This window comes from Entelurus aequoreus, linkage group LG10, assembly GCF_033978785.1.
Source record: "Entelurus aequoreus isolate RoL-2023_Sb linkage group LG10, RoL_Eaeq_v1.1, whole genome shotgun sequence".
NCBI classification, from domain to species: domain Eukaryota; kingdom Metazoa; phylum Chordata; class Actinopteri; order Syngnathiformes; family Syngnathidae; genus Entelurus; species Entelurus aequoreus.
The window spans coordinates 41,389,954-41,404,311 of NC_084740.1; the positions used below are offsets into that span (position 1 = coordinate 41,389,954).

At 35.2% G+C, this 14,358-nt stretch overlaps 1 protein-coding gene across 1 annotated transcript in view; it reads left to right on the top strand.

Moving 5' to 3' along the window:
- Nucleotides 1-13,974, top strand: part of gbe1b (glucan (1,4-alpha-), branching enzyme 1b) — a 341,974-nt gene extending 328,000 nt beyond the window's left edge. The window contains exon 17 of the mRNA XM_062060878.1: nucleotides 13,756-13,974. Within this exon, the coding sequence (XP_061916862.1) occupies nucleotides 13,756-13,818 (63 nt within the window). The 3' untranslated portion in view covers nucleotides 13,819-13,974. The remainder of the gene's footprint in view (nucleotides 1-13,755) is intronic.
- The last annotated feature ends 384 nt before the right edge of the window (nucleotides 13,975-14,358 follow it).

Sequence of the window (14,358 nt, forward strand, 5' to 3'; positions counted from 1 at the left end):
ATAAATTAAAAACATTTTCTTGAATAAAAAAGAAAGTACAACAATATAAAAACAGTTACATAGAAACTACTAATTAATGAAAATTAGTCAAATTAACTGTTAAAGGTTAGTACTATTAGTGGACCAGCAGCACGCACAATCATGTGTGCTTACGGACTGTATCCCTTGCAGACTGTATTGATATATATTGATATATAATGTAGGAACCAGAATATTAATAACAGAAAGAAACAACCCTTTTGTGTGAATGAGTGTAAATGGGGGAGGGAGTTTTTTTGGGTTGGTGCACTAATTGTAAGTGTATCTTGTGTTTTTTATGTTGATTTAATTTATTAAAAAAAAAAAAAAAAAAACGATACCGATACCGATAATAAAAAAAACGATACTGATAATTTCCGATATTACATTTTAACGCATATATCGGCCGATAATATCGGCAGGCCGATATTATCGGACATCTCTATTAAATATGAATATAATAATGAATATTAATATATACAATTATTTTATATACAATGTATAATATTAGTTAATATTAATATAATAATTATTTTTTATACATTTTGCTGTTTTTATTATTACTACAATTAATGAACTAATAATATTTATTAATGGTATTATTTGTATTTGTTTTGATAATTTATTACAATATTATTATTTTTATAAAAATTATAATTTGACAAAGGTCCTTACTCAAAAAAATTAAGAACCATAAAAGTCCTAAATCCAGATAGTGATTTATTAATGGTATTATTTGTATTTGTTTTGATAATTTATTACAATATTATTATTTTTATAAAAATTATAATTTGACAAGGGCCCTTACTCAAAAAAATTAAGAACCATAAAAGTCCTAAATCCAGATAGTGATCCGGATCAGCCCCAAAATCTATTTAATTGTTCCTTATCCTATTTCTGACATGGTCTTGAAATTTCATGAAAATCCATCCATAACTTTTGGAGCTACGTCGCCAAATGACGGACAAACTCTGGGGATTACGTAACCTCCTGGCATACGTAATGATAGGCATATGGTGTCTTGTATGGCAGTGGACCCCAACAACCGGGCCGCGGCCCGGTACCAGTCCATGGACCGATTGGTCGCACAAGAAATTAAAACTTTTTTTAATTTTTATTAAATCAACATAAAAAACACAATATATACATTATATATCAATATAGATCAATACAGTCTGCAGGGATACAGTCTGTAAGCACACATGATTGTATTTCTTTATGACAAAAATAAATAAATAAATAAATAATAATAATAATCCCCCCCACCCCCACCCGTGGGACAAATTTTCAAGCGTTGACCGGTCCGCAGCTACAAAAAGGTTGGGGACCACTGTTGTATGGGACTGTTTCTGTCATGTGACCTATACACGCATACAACAGCTTTATTATTTTAGTTATAGTTTGCAACAATGCAGCCGAGCAAGCGCTGTTTCTAATATTAATAATGATATTGATTGTAATACGGGGCCAAACGAGGTAACTAGATTCCTTTAATCGAGAACACATTTTTTCCTTATTTTATCCATTCTAAATCACCAAATACAGCTAGTAAGAGGTGGCTAATCAACGCTTCGTACTTGTTCATTTAAATGTGGGAGATGAGCCCGTATCACATCTCTTCCTCCCGCCGTACAACAGGCACTTCCTCCTCCTCCTCCTCCTCCTCCTCCTCCTCCTCCTCCTCCTCCTCCTCCTCCTCCTCCTCCTCCTCCTCCTCCTCCTCCTCCTCCCTCGCCGCCGTCTTTGTTGTTGTTATGACAAGCATAATCAGACCAGAGCGTCAGCGGGGGTGTGAACGCTGCCCACGCCCTTCTATTGAGCAGCTGTTACTTTCACTTTCACTTTCACTCGTGTGTGTGTGTGTGTGTGTGTGGAACCTTTTCATTTCCCTCAGACACAAGCTAATTAGGTACATAGCACAGCGGTGCAGGTAAAATCATTCTTTCTAGGCGGGGATGGCAGGTGGGGGGTGGGGGGGGGGGTGATTCTTTGTGTGGCGAACGACTCGATGCAATCCCTGGGGTGACATTCCATTCAGAATCCATTCTCCATTCAAGCCAATTCTTGCAATGTATTATTTGGGAACTGTTGGAAAACAGGTTACGTGTTAGAGATGGCCTCAAAACATATTTTTAAACAATAATTCTCATTTAAAAAAATCTACTTTTTAAAAAAAAATTTAATCTATATTTTATGTATTTTTTTATTTATTTTTATTTATTTATACTATATTTATTTTTAATTTTTAATTTTTTGTAATTTAATTGTATTAGTTATTCTTTTTTTTGTTCTTTTTTTTTGTTAATTTATCCATCCATCCATCCATCCATTTCCTACCGCTTGTCCCTCTGGGGGGGTCGCGGGTGGCTGGAGCCTATCCCAGCTGTTTATTTATTTTTTTTAAATCGAAAGCATTTATTTTATTTTTTTTATGTAAATGTAAAAGTTATGAATGGATGAATAAGAATCGCGATTTGGATGTGTATCGATTTTTTTGGTGCTCCCTACTGACCAAGGAAGTAACTAAGTAAGAGTATAGTTACTTTAGAGTAAGGGTCGCCAACTTGTCGATGGCGATTGTCCGTCTTTGGGACTCTGCTTGGTCGACCTTGAGAACATGATGACAAATGTTATAGTATAGTTAGCTAGCTAAACTTATGTAAACAAGACATTACTGTAGTAACTAAGTAAGAGTATAGTTAGCTAGCTAAATGTATGTAAACAACACATTACTGTAGTAACTAATTAAGAGTGTAGTTAGCTAGCTAAATGTATGTAAACAACACATTACTGTAGTAACTAAGTAAGAGTATAGTTAGCTAGCTAAACGTATGTAAACAACACATTACTAAAGTAACTAAGTAAGAGTATAATTACCTAGCTAAATGTATGTAAACATATTACTGTAGTAACTAAGTAAGAGTATAGTTAGATAGCTAAATGTATGTAAACAACACATTACTGTAGTAACTAAGTAAGAGTATAGTTAGCTAGCTAAACGTATGTAAACAACACATTACTAAAGTAACTAAGTAAGAGTATAGTTACCTAGCTAAATGGATGTAAACATATTACTGTAGTAACTAAGTAAGAGTATAGTTAACTAGCTAAACTTATGTAAACAACACATTACTGTAGTAACTAAGTAAGAGTATAGTTAGCTAGCTAAACTTATGTAAACAATGCATAACTGAAGTAACTAAGTAAGAGAATAGTTAGCTATCTAAACGTATGTAAACAACACATAACTGAAGTAACTAAGTAAGAGTATAGTTAGCTAGCTAAACTTATGTAAACAACATATTACTGTAGTAACTAAGTAAGAGTATAGTTACCTAGCTAAACTTATGTAAACAATACATTACTGAAGTAACTAAGTAAGAGTATAGTTAGCTAGCTAAACTTATGTAAACAACATATTACTGAAGTAACTAAGTAAGAGTATAGTTAGCTAGCTAAACTTATGTAAACAACACATTACTGAAGTAACTAAGGAAGAGTATAGTTAGCTAGCTAAATGTATGTAAACAACACATTACTGAAGTAACTAAGTAAGAGTATAGTTAGCTAGCTAAACGTATGTAAACAACACATAACTGAAGTACCTAAGTAAGAGTATAGTTAGCTAGCTAAACGTATGTAAACAACACATTACTGAAGTAACTAAGTAAGACTAAAGTTAGCTAGCTAAATGTATGTAAACAATACATTACTGTTCGAGCCACTAAGCTATTCAATGACACAAGTTTAACCTACACAACAAGTATTTCTTGTTGAATATTTCACTGTGTGTGTAATAAGTACCGTAATTTTCTGACTGTAAGTCACAGTTTTTTTCATAGTTTGGCCGGGGTTGCGACTTATACTCAGGAGCGACTTATGTGTGAAATGATTAACACATTAGCGTAAAATATCAAATAATATTATTTAGCTCATTCACGTAAGAGACTAGACGTACAAGATTTCATGGGATTTAGCGATTAGGAGTGACGGATTGTTTGGTAAACGTATAGCATGTTTTATCTGTTATAGTTATTTGAATGACTCTTACCATAATATGTTACGTTAACATACCAGTTGGTTATTTATGCCTCATATAACGTACACTTATTCAGCCTGTTGTTCACTATTTTTTATTTATTTGAAATTGCCTTTCAAATGTCTATTCTTGGTGTTGGGTTTTATCAAATACATTTCCCCCAAAAATGCGACTTATACTCCAGTGCGACTTATATATGTTTTTTTCCTTCTTTATTATGCATTTTCCGCATGTGCGACTTATACTCCGGAGCGACATATACTCCGAAAAATAAGGTACTTTATGTTCAACAGCACCGCGATATTAATGTTCATATCTTGACATCTTTTCGGTGATGTTGTAAAGAGAAATGATACGATGCATCACACAGTAAATGTATGCGTGTCACACACACACACACACACACACACACACACACACACACACACACACACACACACACACACAGAGTACGGCACGTGTGCAGATTGCACGGCTCTCCTTGGTTCTCCCGGGCGTGTCTGCAGGGAAATCTAAGGGCGTTTTATGTCTGCTGGCTCGGCGAGAATGCCAGATGAGGAATGTCGCCGGTGTCTCTCGGCCTGCAAAGCATGCTGGGAATATCAAGGAGATTGATCAAGGAGCCTATTAGCTGCACTCTGTTCTAAATATAAATAGCAGGTACTCTCCAAGTCACATGACACCTAACAACTGTTTTATTGCGTGCAGCAGCACGTTCTTAAGGAACAATGTTGCCCCCCCCGCCCCCCCCCCCCCCCCCGCCCCCGCCAACATGACTATTTTTACTTCCCGCTTCTGAAAAATTTACAATTACTCTAAAAGCGCCACCATTTTCCCGTTATTTTTTGTGTGACAAAAGACAACATTTTTTACAAATATTGTATTATTAATAAATATCAATGTAATATACACGGCTCTTGTACTTGTTATCACAGTCGACGTTTGTATCGGTCCACCCATTTGTTTACATTGCGGAGCGCTAGCTAGCTGCTAGCTATTGTATCCTCCTGGGGTGTGTAGTGAAACGTGTTTAGCTATTCCTCGTCCTCCAGTGATAAGGATAACTTTATTTGTCGCCACGGAGGCGAGGATTAGTGATTTAAGAAGTTTCCAACACACTGTGGAGGGACGTTAGCCGCGAGCTAGCTATGTTTCGAAGCACCGCTTGCTTCAGTGTTTACACACTGCAAAAATTGAAATCTAAGTGAGATTAAATATCTCAAATAAGTAGGGATGTCCGATAATGGCTTTTTGCCGATATTCCGATATTGTCCAACTCTTTAATTACCGATACCGATATCAACCGATACCGATATCAACCGATATATGCAGTCGTGGAATTAACACATTATTATGCCTAATTTGGACAACCAGGTATGGTGAAGATAAGGTACTTTTTAAAAAAATTAGTCAAATAAGATAACTAAATTAAAAACATTTTGTTGAATTAAAAAGAAAGTACAACAATATAAAAACAGTTACATAGAAACTAGTAATGAATGAAAATGAGTAAAATTAACTGTTAAAGGTTAGTACTATTAGTGGAGCAGCAGCACGCACAATCATGTGTGCTTACGGACTGTATCCCTTGCAGACTATATTGATATATATTGATATATAATGTAGGAACCAGAATATTAATAACAGAAATAAACAACCCTTTTGTGTGAATGGGGGAGGGAGGTTTTTTGGGTTGGTGCACTAATTGTAAGTGTATCTTGTGTTTTTTATGTTGATTTAATTTTAAAAAAAAACAACAACAAAAAAAAACCGATACCGATAATAAAAAACCGATACCAATAATTTCCGATATTACATTTTAACGCATATATCGGCCGATAATATCGGCAGGCCGATATTATCGGACATCTCTACAAATAAGGGTGATATTTACTTATTTTCTTATTATATATTATATTATTTCTTATTATATATTATTATAATTATATTATATATTATATTATTATAATTGCTTATTATTGATTATATCAATATATCAGTATATATAATAAATTGTACATATATTATGTAAATATTTTACGTATATATGTTATATTTTATATCGCTATATTTAGTCTATTTGTACCTGCATTGTCCTTTCCATCCTTACACTTTCCATCATCGTAACTGAGCTACTGTGTGGAACAATTTCCTTTGTGGATCATTAAAGTTTGTCTTAGTCTAAACTAGAGATGTTCGATAATATCGGCCTGCCAATATTATCGGCCGATATATGCGTTAAAATGTAATATCAGAAATTATCGGTATCGTTTTTTTTTTTTATCGGTATCGTTTTTTTGTTGTTGTTTTTTTTTGTTGTTTTTTGTTGTTTTTGTTGTTTTTTAATTAAATCAACATATAAAACACAAGATACACTTACAATTAGTGCACCAACCCAAAAAACCTCCCTCCCCCATTCACACTCATTCACACAAAAGGGTTGTTTCTTTCTGTTATTAATATTCTGCTTCCTACATTATATATCAATATATATCAATACAGTCTGCAAGGGATACAGTCCGTAAGCACACATGATTGTGCGTGCTGCTGCTCCACTAATAGTACTAACCTTTAACAGTTAATTTTACTCATTTTCATTCATTACTAGTTTCTATGTAACTGTTTTTATATTGTTGTACTTTCTTTTTTATTCAAGAAAATGTTTTTAATTTATTTATCTTATTTTACTAATTTAAAAAAAAAAGTACCTTATCTTCACCATACCTGGTTGTCCAAATTAGGCATAATAATGTGTTAATTCCACGACTGCATATATCGGTTGATATCGGTATCGGTTGATATCGGTATTGGTAATTAAAGAGTTGGACAATATCGGAATATCGGATATCGGCAAAAAGCCATTATCGGACATCCCTAGTCTAAACCTATTTTCTGTCTGATAAGATAATTCTTCTCACTAAGCAGATTTTATGTTAGAGTGTTTTACTTGTTTTAAGGGTTTTGGTCCAAGGCGTTGAAGCTTAGGGAAGGCTATGCAGAACTAAACTAAAAGCTGAACTGGCTACAAAGTAAACAAAAACAGAATGCTGGACGACCGCAAAGACTTACTGTGGAGCAAAGACGATGTACATCCGAACATGACATGACAATCAACAATGTCCCCACAAAGAAGGACAAAAACAACTGAAATATTCTTGATTGCTAAAACAAAGTAGATGCGGGAAATATCGCTCAAAGGAAGACATGAAACTGCTACAGGAAAAAAATACTATTAAAATAAACAAAAACATAACAAAAGTGAAATAAAAAAGCTTAAAGGTTAAATGTCATTTAGAAAAAGTTGCAATGTTGACTAATAAAACAAAGCTGTTTTTTTTTTTTCAAACTGTCATTGCTCAAAACATAATATTGAATCAAAATCAATGTTATTATGAATTATTGACCTATCCAAGGTTCCCATTACTTCACGTAAAATATTCCACTAAGAAAAATATTTTTGGTGGAAGATTTTGCAAATTTGGTAAATAAATACCGTATTTTTTCGGAGTATATGTCGCTCCGGAGTATAAGTCGCACATGCGGAAAATGCATAATAAAGAAGGAAAAAAACATATATAAGTCGCACTGGAGTATAAGTCGCATTTTTTGGGGAAATGTATTTGATAAAAGCCAACACCAAGAATAGACATTTAAAAGGCAATTTAAAATAAATAAAAAATAGTGAACAACAGGCTGAATAAGTGTACGTTATATGAGGCATAAATAACCAACTGGTATGTTAACGTAACATATTATGGTAAGAGTCATTGAAATAACTATAACATATAGTAGAGATGTCGATAAATGCTTTAAAATGTAATATCGGAAAGTATCGTTTTTTTTATTATCGGTATCAGGGTTTTTTTTTTTGTTTTGTTTTTAATTAAATCAACATGAAAAACACAAGATACACTTACAATTAGTGCACCAACCCAAAAAACCTCCCTCCCCCATTTACACTCATTCACACAAAAGGGTTGTTTCTTTCTGTTATTAATATTCTGCTTCCTACATTATATATCAATATATATCAATACAGTCGGCAAGGGATACAGTCTGTAAGCACACTTGATTGTGCGTGCTGCTGGTCCACTAATAGTACTAACCTTTAACACTTAATTTTACTCATTTTCATTAACTACTAGTTTCTATGTAACTGTTTTTATATTGTTTTACTTTCTTTTTTATTCAAGAAAATGTTTTTAATTTATTTATCTTATTTTATTGTATTAATTTTTTTTAAAAGGACCTTATCTTCACCATACCTGGTTGTCCAAATTAGGCATAATAATGTGTTAATTCCACGACTGTATATATCGATATCGGTAATTAAAGAGTTGGACAATATCGGATTTTAGCAAAAAGCCATTATCGGACATCCCTAACATATAGAACATGCTATACGTTTACCAAACAATCTGTCACTCCTAATCGCTAAATCCCATGAAATCTTCTTCCTCGGTGTGGCTTCTAAACAACTCTGCCAACTCCAAAGGTATGCGCCGCTTCCTTTTGCCGTTTTCTCCTGCACATTTCACTACGTCCGGCTTGTAATCTGCGGAATATGATTTCCTTTTCGATGCCATTTTTCTTCAGCCCTTTCTCAGTTTTTATAAGTTACCGCCAATGTTGAAATGATCCATTTTTATAGCTACGGATGTGGTAGCAGGTAGCATCCCATGACCCACAATGCACTTCTGCCATGACCATGCCCCCGCCAAATTTGTATTGGTTGATGTGTGTGTGACGATTGCTGACATTCGCCTCGTCTCTTACGTGAATGAGCTAAATAATATTATTTGTTATTTTACGGCAGGGGTCACCAACGCGGTGCCCGCGGGCACCAGGTAGCCCGTAAGGACCAGATGAGTCGCCCGCTGGCCTGTTCTAAAAATAGCTCAAATAGCAGCACTTACCAGTGAGCTGCCTCTATTTTTTACATTTTATTTATTTACTAGCAAGCTGGTCTCACTTTGCTCGACATTTTTAATTCTAAGAGAGACAAAACTCATATAGAATTTGAAAATCCAAGAGAATATTTAAATAAATTCATTTATTTTTTTACTTTGCTTCTTATAACTTTCAGAAAGACAATTTTAGAGAAAAAATACAACCTTAAAAATGATTTTAGGATTTTTAAACACATATACCTTTTTACCTTTTAAATTCCTTCCTCTTCTTTCCTGACAATTTAAATCAATGTTCAAGTACATTTATTTTTTTTATTGTAAAGAATAATAAATACATTTTAATTTAATTCTTCATTTTAGCTTCTGTTTTTTCGACGAAGAATATTTGTGAAATATTTCTTCAAACTTATTATGATTAAAATTCAAAAAAATTATTCTGGCAAATCTAGAAAATCTGTAGAATCAAATTTAAATCTTATTTCAAAGTGTTTTGAATTTCTTTTAACATTTTTGTTCTGGAAAATCTAGAAGAAATAATGATTTGTCTTTGTTAGAAATATAGCTTGGTCCAATTTGTTATATATTCTAACAAAGTGCAGATTGGATTTTAACCTATTTAAAACATGTCATCAAAATTCTAAAATTAATCTTAATCAGGAAAAATTACTAATGATGTTCCATAAATTATTTTTTAAATTTTTTCTAAAAGATTCGAATTAGCTAGTTTTTCTCTTCTTTTTTTCGGTTGAATTTTGAATTTTAAAGAGTCGAAATTGAAGATAAACTATGTTTCAAAATTTAATTGTCATTTTTTTCGTGTTTTCTCCTCTTTTAAACCGTTCAATTAAGTGGTTTTTTCATCATTTATTCTCTACAAAAAACCTTTCGTAAAAGGAAAAAAAATGTACGACAAAATGACAGACAGAAATACCCATTTTTGTATATATATAGATTTATTTATTTAGCTATTCTTGTTTAAATCACACTTACATGTAACTTAAAAATGACAATATATATATATAAACACTTAAAATGTAAAGTGTTTTTTGTGTTTAATATAAAATAGCTAGTTAAAATGGGATATTGTGATTTCACAAGACTGTCTTAGAAGTGATCATTTGAAAATGTTCAATTTGAAAAATGTGCACTTAGAGAAAATATAAAAATAAAGTTTTGCATATTGATATTTATCTGTTTCTATATATATTTATTGTGAGAAATCATTAAGATGAATATAATTAATTATTAATAATAACATAGAGTTAAAGGTAAACTGAGCAAATTGGCTATTTCTGGCAATTTATTTAAGTGTGTATCAAACTGGTAGCCCTTCGCATTAATCAGCACTCAAGAAGTGGCTCTTGGTTTCAAAAAGGTTGGTGATCCCTGTTTTACGCTAATGTGTTAATATTTTCACACATAAGTCGGACCCCCGGCCAAACTATGAAAAAAACTGCGACTTATAGTCCGAAAAATACGGTAACCCAAAAATGTATATTTTGTTGCTTTCTTACTATACCGAAAATGAACCCAACCGTGACCTCTAAACCGAGGTACGTACCGAACCGAAATTTTTGTGTACCGTTACAACCCTATATAATAATGATTTTTTTTTTTTTTTAAAGCCGCAGGGTTCAAAGCGTAGCAAAAAAACAAAAGTAGCGGTGTATAGCACTGGTGTACATTATTCTGAACTTTTTTTTTGAACTTTTTCTGCTTCAGATTAAAGGCCTACTGAAAGCCACTACTAGCGACCACGCAGTCTGATAGTTTATACATCAATGATGAAATCTTAACATTGCAACACATGCCAATACGGCCGGGCAGGGCCGGCCCGTGGCATAGGCCGTATAGGCAAATGCTATCGGCGCCGTCCATCAGGGGGCGCCACGCCAGTGCCACAAATGTTGGAGGGAAAAAAAAGAAGAAAAAAAAGTTGGTACTATTATTTCTAAATATATAAAATAATCCCACGTTAATTAAAATGCAAAGTAAAGCCTATTTAATAGAAATATTATTTGTTACAACATTACGCCCCCCTCCCCCGGCACGGTGCGCCCCCTCCCTTCCCGTATCATGACTCTTTTTGGACGTCATCCCATAAAAAAAATCAACACGAGATGTCAAAACGGCCAAAACTGTCAGGTGCCCAGGGGAGAAAAGAAGAGGAGAAACGAGAAAAAGACAGAGGTAGCAGGGAGGTGACGTTAGCCTACATGAAATTATTTGTCTGTTACAGAATGTGATAGTAACCTGTCTTTTTAGCATTAAGCTAATGTTACATGATTCGGCAATTGCTAATCAATAAATAGCTAGTTCTGTTTTAACGTCGGGTTAATATTGTGGAGGGGGCTAAATTGTTATGGAAAATAATAATGTAACGTTAGGTAATTACAGTACTCCCTGGTGTACAGTAATGTGTAAGTCATTCTAGTTAATGCAATATTAAAAAACACAAATAGAGAACTCTGTAGGATCCCCTTTTTTTGTAATATAGTTGTTAAAGTCATATTGGTTTGATATCTTGTTTTGTGCAGTGCCTTATTTATATTGTATTTTAAATTTATTTTATGCAACTTGTTGACACGTTTTATTTTGTGTTTATGTATGTAAAAAATATTGTATTTCATATATTCATTTTTTATTTTTTGTATTCATTTATTTATCCATATTTTTTTTTATCTTGTTAACTATTCTGATTGTTAATTTGCTTTCTTTAAGTAAAAAAAAAAGGTCAAAGACAAAGCTATTCGGTTTCTTGTGAGTATATACACTTCACTGCCGATGTGGGGGGGCGCCACCTAAAATCTTGCCTAGGGCGCCAGATTGGTTAGGGCCGGGCCTGCGGCCGGGTTAGATTAGTAAAGTGCAATTTTAAATTTCCCGCAAAATTTTCTGCTGAAAACGTCTCGGTGTGATGACGTTTGCGCGTGACGTCACGGATTGTGCGGACATATTGGGACAGCATTGTGGCCAGCTATTAAGTCGTCTGTTTTCATCGCAAAATCCCACAGTATTCTGGACATCTGTGTTGGTGAATCTTTTGCAATTTGTTTAATGAACAATGGAGACTGCAAAGAAGAAAGCTGTAGGTGGGAAGCGGTGTATTAGCGGCCGGCTGCAGCAACACAACCAGGAGGACTTTGAGTTGGATAGCAGACCAATACCGTGAGTACGCAGCTTTGGCTTCCAAACATTTGATCGCTTGCCCGTACGTGCGTGCCGCTATGTGCATGTCACGTACGTAACTTTGGGGAAATATATGTGCTGTATGAACTTTACGGAGGTGAACGGTACTTTGGGCTGTGGGATTGAGTGTGTTGTGCGGGTGTTTGATTTGTATCGGTGGGTTATATGGACGGGAGGGGGGAGGTGTTTGTTATGCGGGATTAATTTGTGGCATATTAAATATAAGCCTGGTTGTGTTGTGGCTAATAGAGTATATATATGTCTTGTGTTTATTTACTGTTTTAGTCATTCCCAGCTGAATATCAGGTCCCACCCGCCTCTCACAGCATCTTCCCTATCTGAATCGCTTCCACTGCCCTCTAATCCTTCACTCTCACTTTCCTCATCCACAAATCTTTCATCCTCGCTCAAATTAATGGGGTAATCGTCGCTTTCTCGGTCCGAATCGCTCTCGCTGCCGGTGGGAATGATTGTAAACAATGTGCAGATGTGAGGCGCTCCACAACCTGTGACGTCACGCTACTTCCGGTACAGGCAAGGCTTTTTTTATCAGCGGCCAAAAGTTGCGAACTTTATCGTGGATGTTCTCTACTAAATCTTTTCAGCAAAAATATGGCAATATCGCGAAATGATCAAGTCATTATCATCGGCGGTCACTCGAACGAGTATGACGATCCTCCTGGTAGGGGTGTACCCCTTTATGGAGGATGCCTGTGCGTGACTTAGTTTAACATGGGGAGACTGGTGCACAGACAGTCACCACACGATCCTTGACAGAATCGGGTCAGGGTCCAGTGGCATGGAGTCCAAGACGACTGGGGACCCTTTTCTGCTGCAGCCTTCTTCTGCCGTTGAGGTCTTCACCGTATCCCTGGCTAGGGGGCAGTCAGGTACTAGGCCTTTGCCAAGGGCCACCTGGGGTAACAGTAGTAATAATAATAATAATAATAATAATAGATTTTATTTGTAGAAAAGCACTTTATATTGAGTAAACAATCTCAAAGTGCTACAGTGTATTTAATTTTTTTTTTAAATAAATAAATTTAAAAAATGACTAAATAAATAAATTAATTAAATAAATAAAAAGATAATAAAGAAATTAAAAAAAATAAAAACTAGAACAGCCAAATAGCTATAACTAGTATGCATATATCTTTAAAAAAGGCTTTTTTTTAAAAAGAAGGGCTTTTAAGCCTTTTTTAAAAGCATCCACAGTCTGTGGTGCCCTCAGGTGGTCAGGGAGAGCGTTCCACAGAAGTATGACACATAGAATGGACCGTTTAAATAAGAACATTTCATTTCAGTAGGCCTTTAACTTTCCTAACAATTCTTGTCCATAAATGACATCAGCGCCCCCTAGCTGTCATCAAGCAGCCGCCACTTTTTCACCTTGACTCTCCTTCCCCTCCAAGTCAGCCTGCCTTCCTTCCTCCGCAGCATTAATCTCCTCCATTGTGTTGCCATCTTTTCTTTCACCCTGCCCGAGTCGCTCTCCCGAGGCCCCCCCGACAATCTCCGCAATCAGGGCGTCGGCTTAGCGATGGCCGCCTTTTCACGCCGCCGTCTCACTTCTCCTCTGTCTTTATCCCCCCATCTCAGGTGTACATCCCCTGCAGGACCGCCATCGTGCTGGCCAATGAGGAGATGGATTACTGTTATTAGACCACCGCCCTCACAAATGGATCCCACCCTCAGACCGAGCGTTAACAATCACCTTTTGTCTTTTAAAGTGTCAACTCCCGACTCACTTGGTGTCTGCATGCACACACACACACGCACACACACACACACACACACACACACACACACACACACACACAAACAATTGATTGATATTGTTGCATAACAGTAGCCTTAATTCTTCATTATAGATCGCTTATGCAACATTTTCATACAATAACACAGCGGAACCTCCATTTATGAGTTAATTGGTCCTCAAATGGAAAAGTTTGTATGTATTCCTCCCTAAACAATGTCCATCCATCCATTTTCTACCGCTTGTCCCGTTCGAATATGAATAATTGGTTCCAGCATGGACCAAAAGTCCATATTTTAGTGAAGGTTTGAAGACAATATAAAATGCTATACAGCAGTGGTCCCCAACCTTTTTGTAGCTGGGGACCGGTCAACACTTGAAAATTTGTCCCACGGACCGGGGGACAAATTTTTTTTTTTTTTTTTTTTCATAAAGAAATACAATCA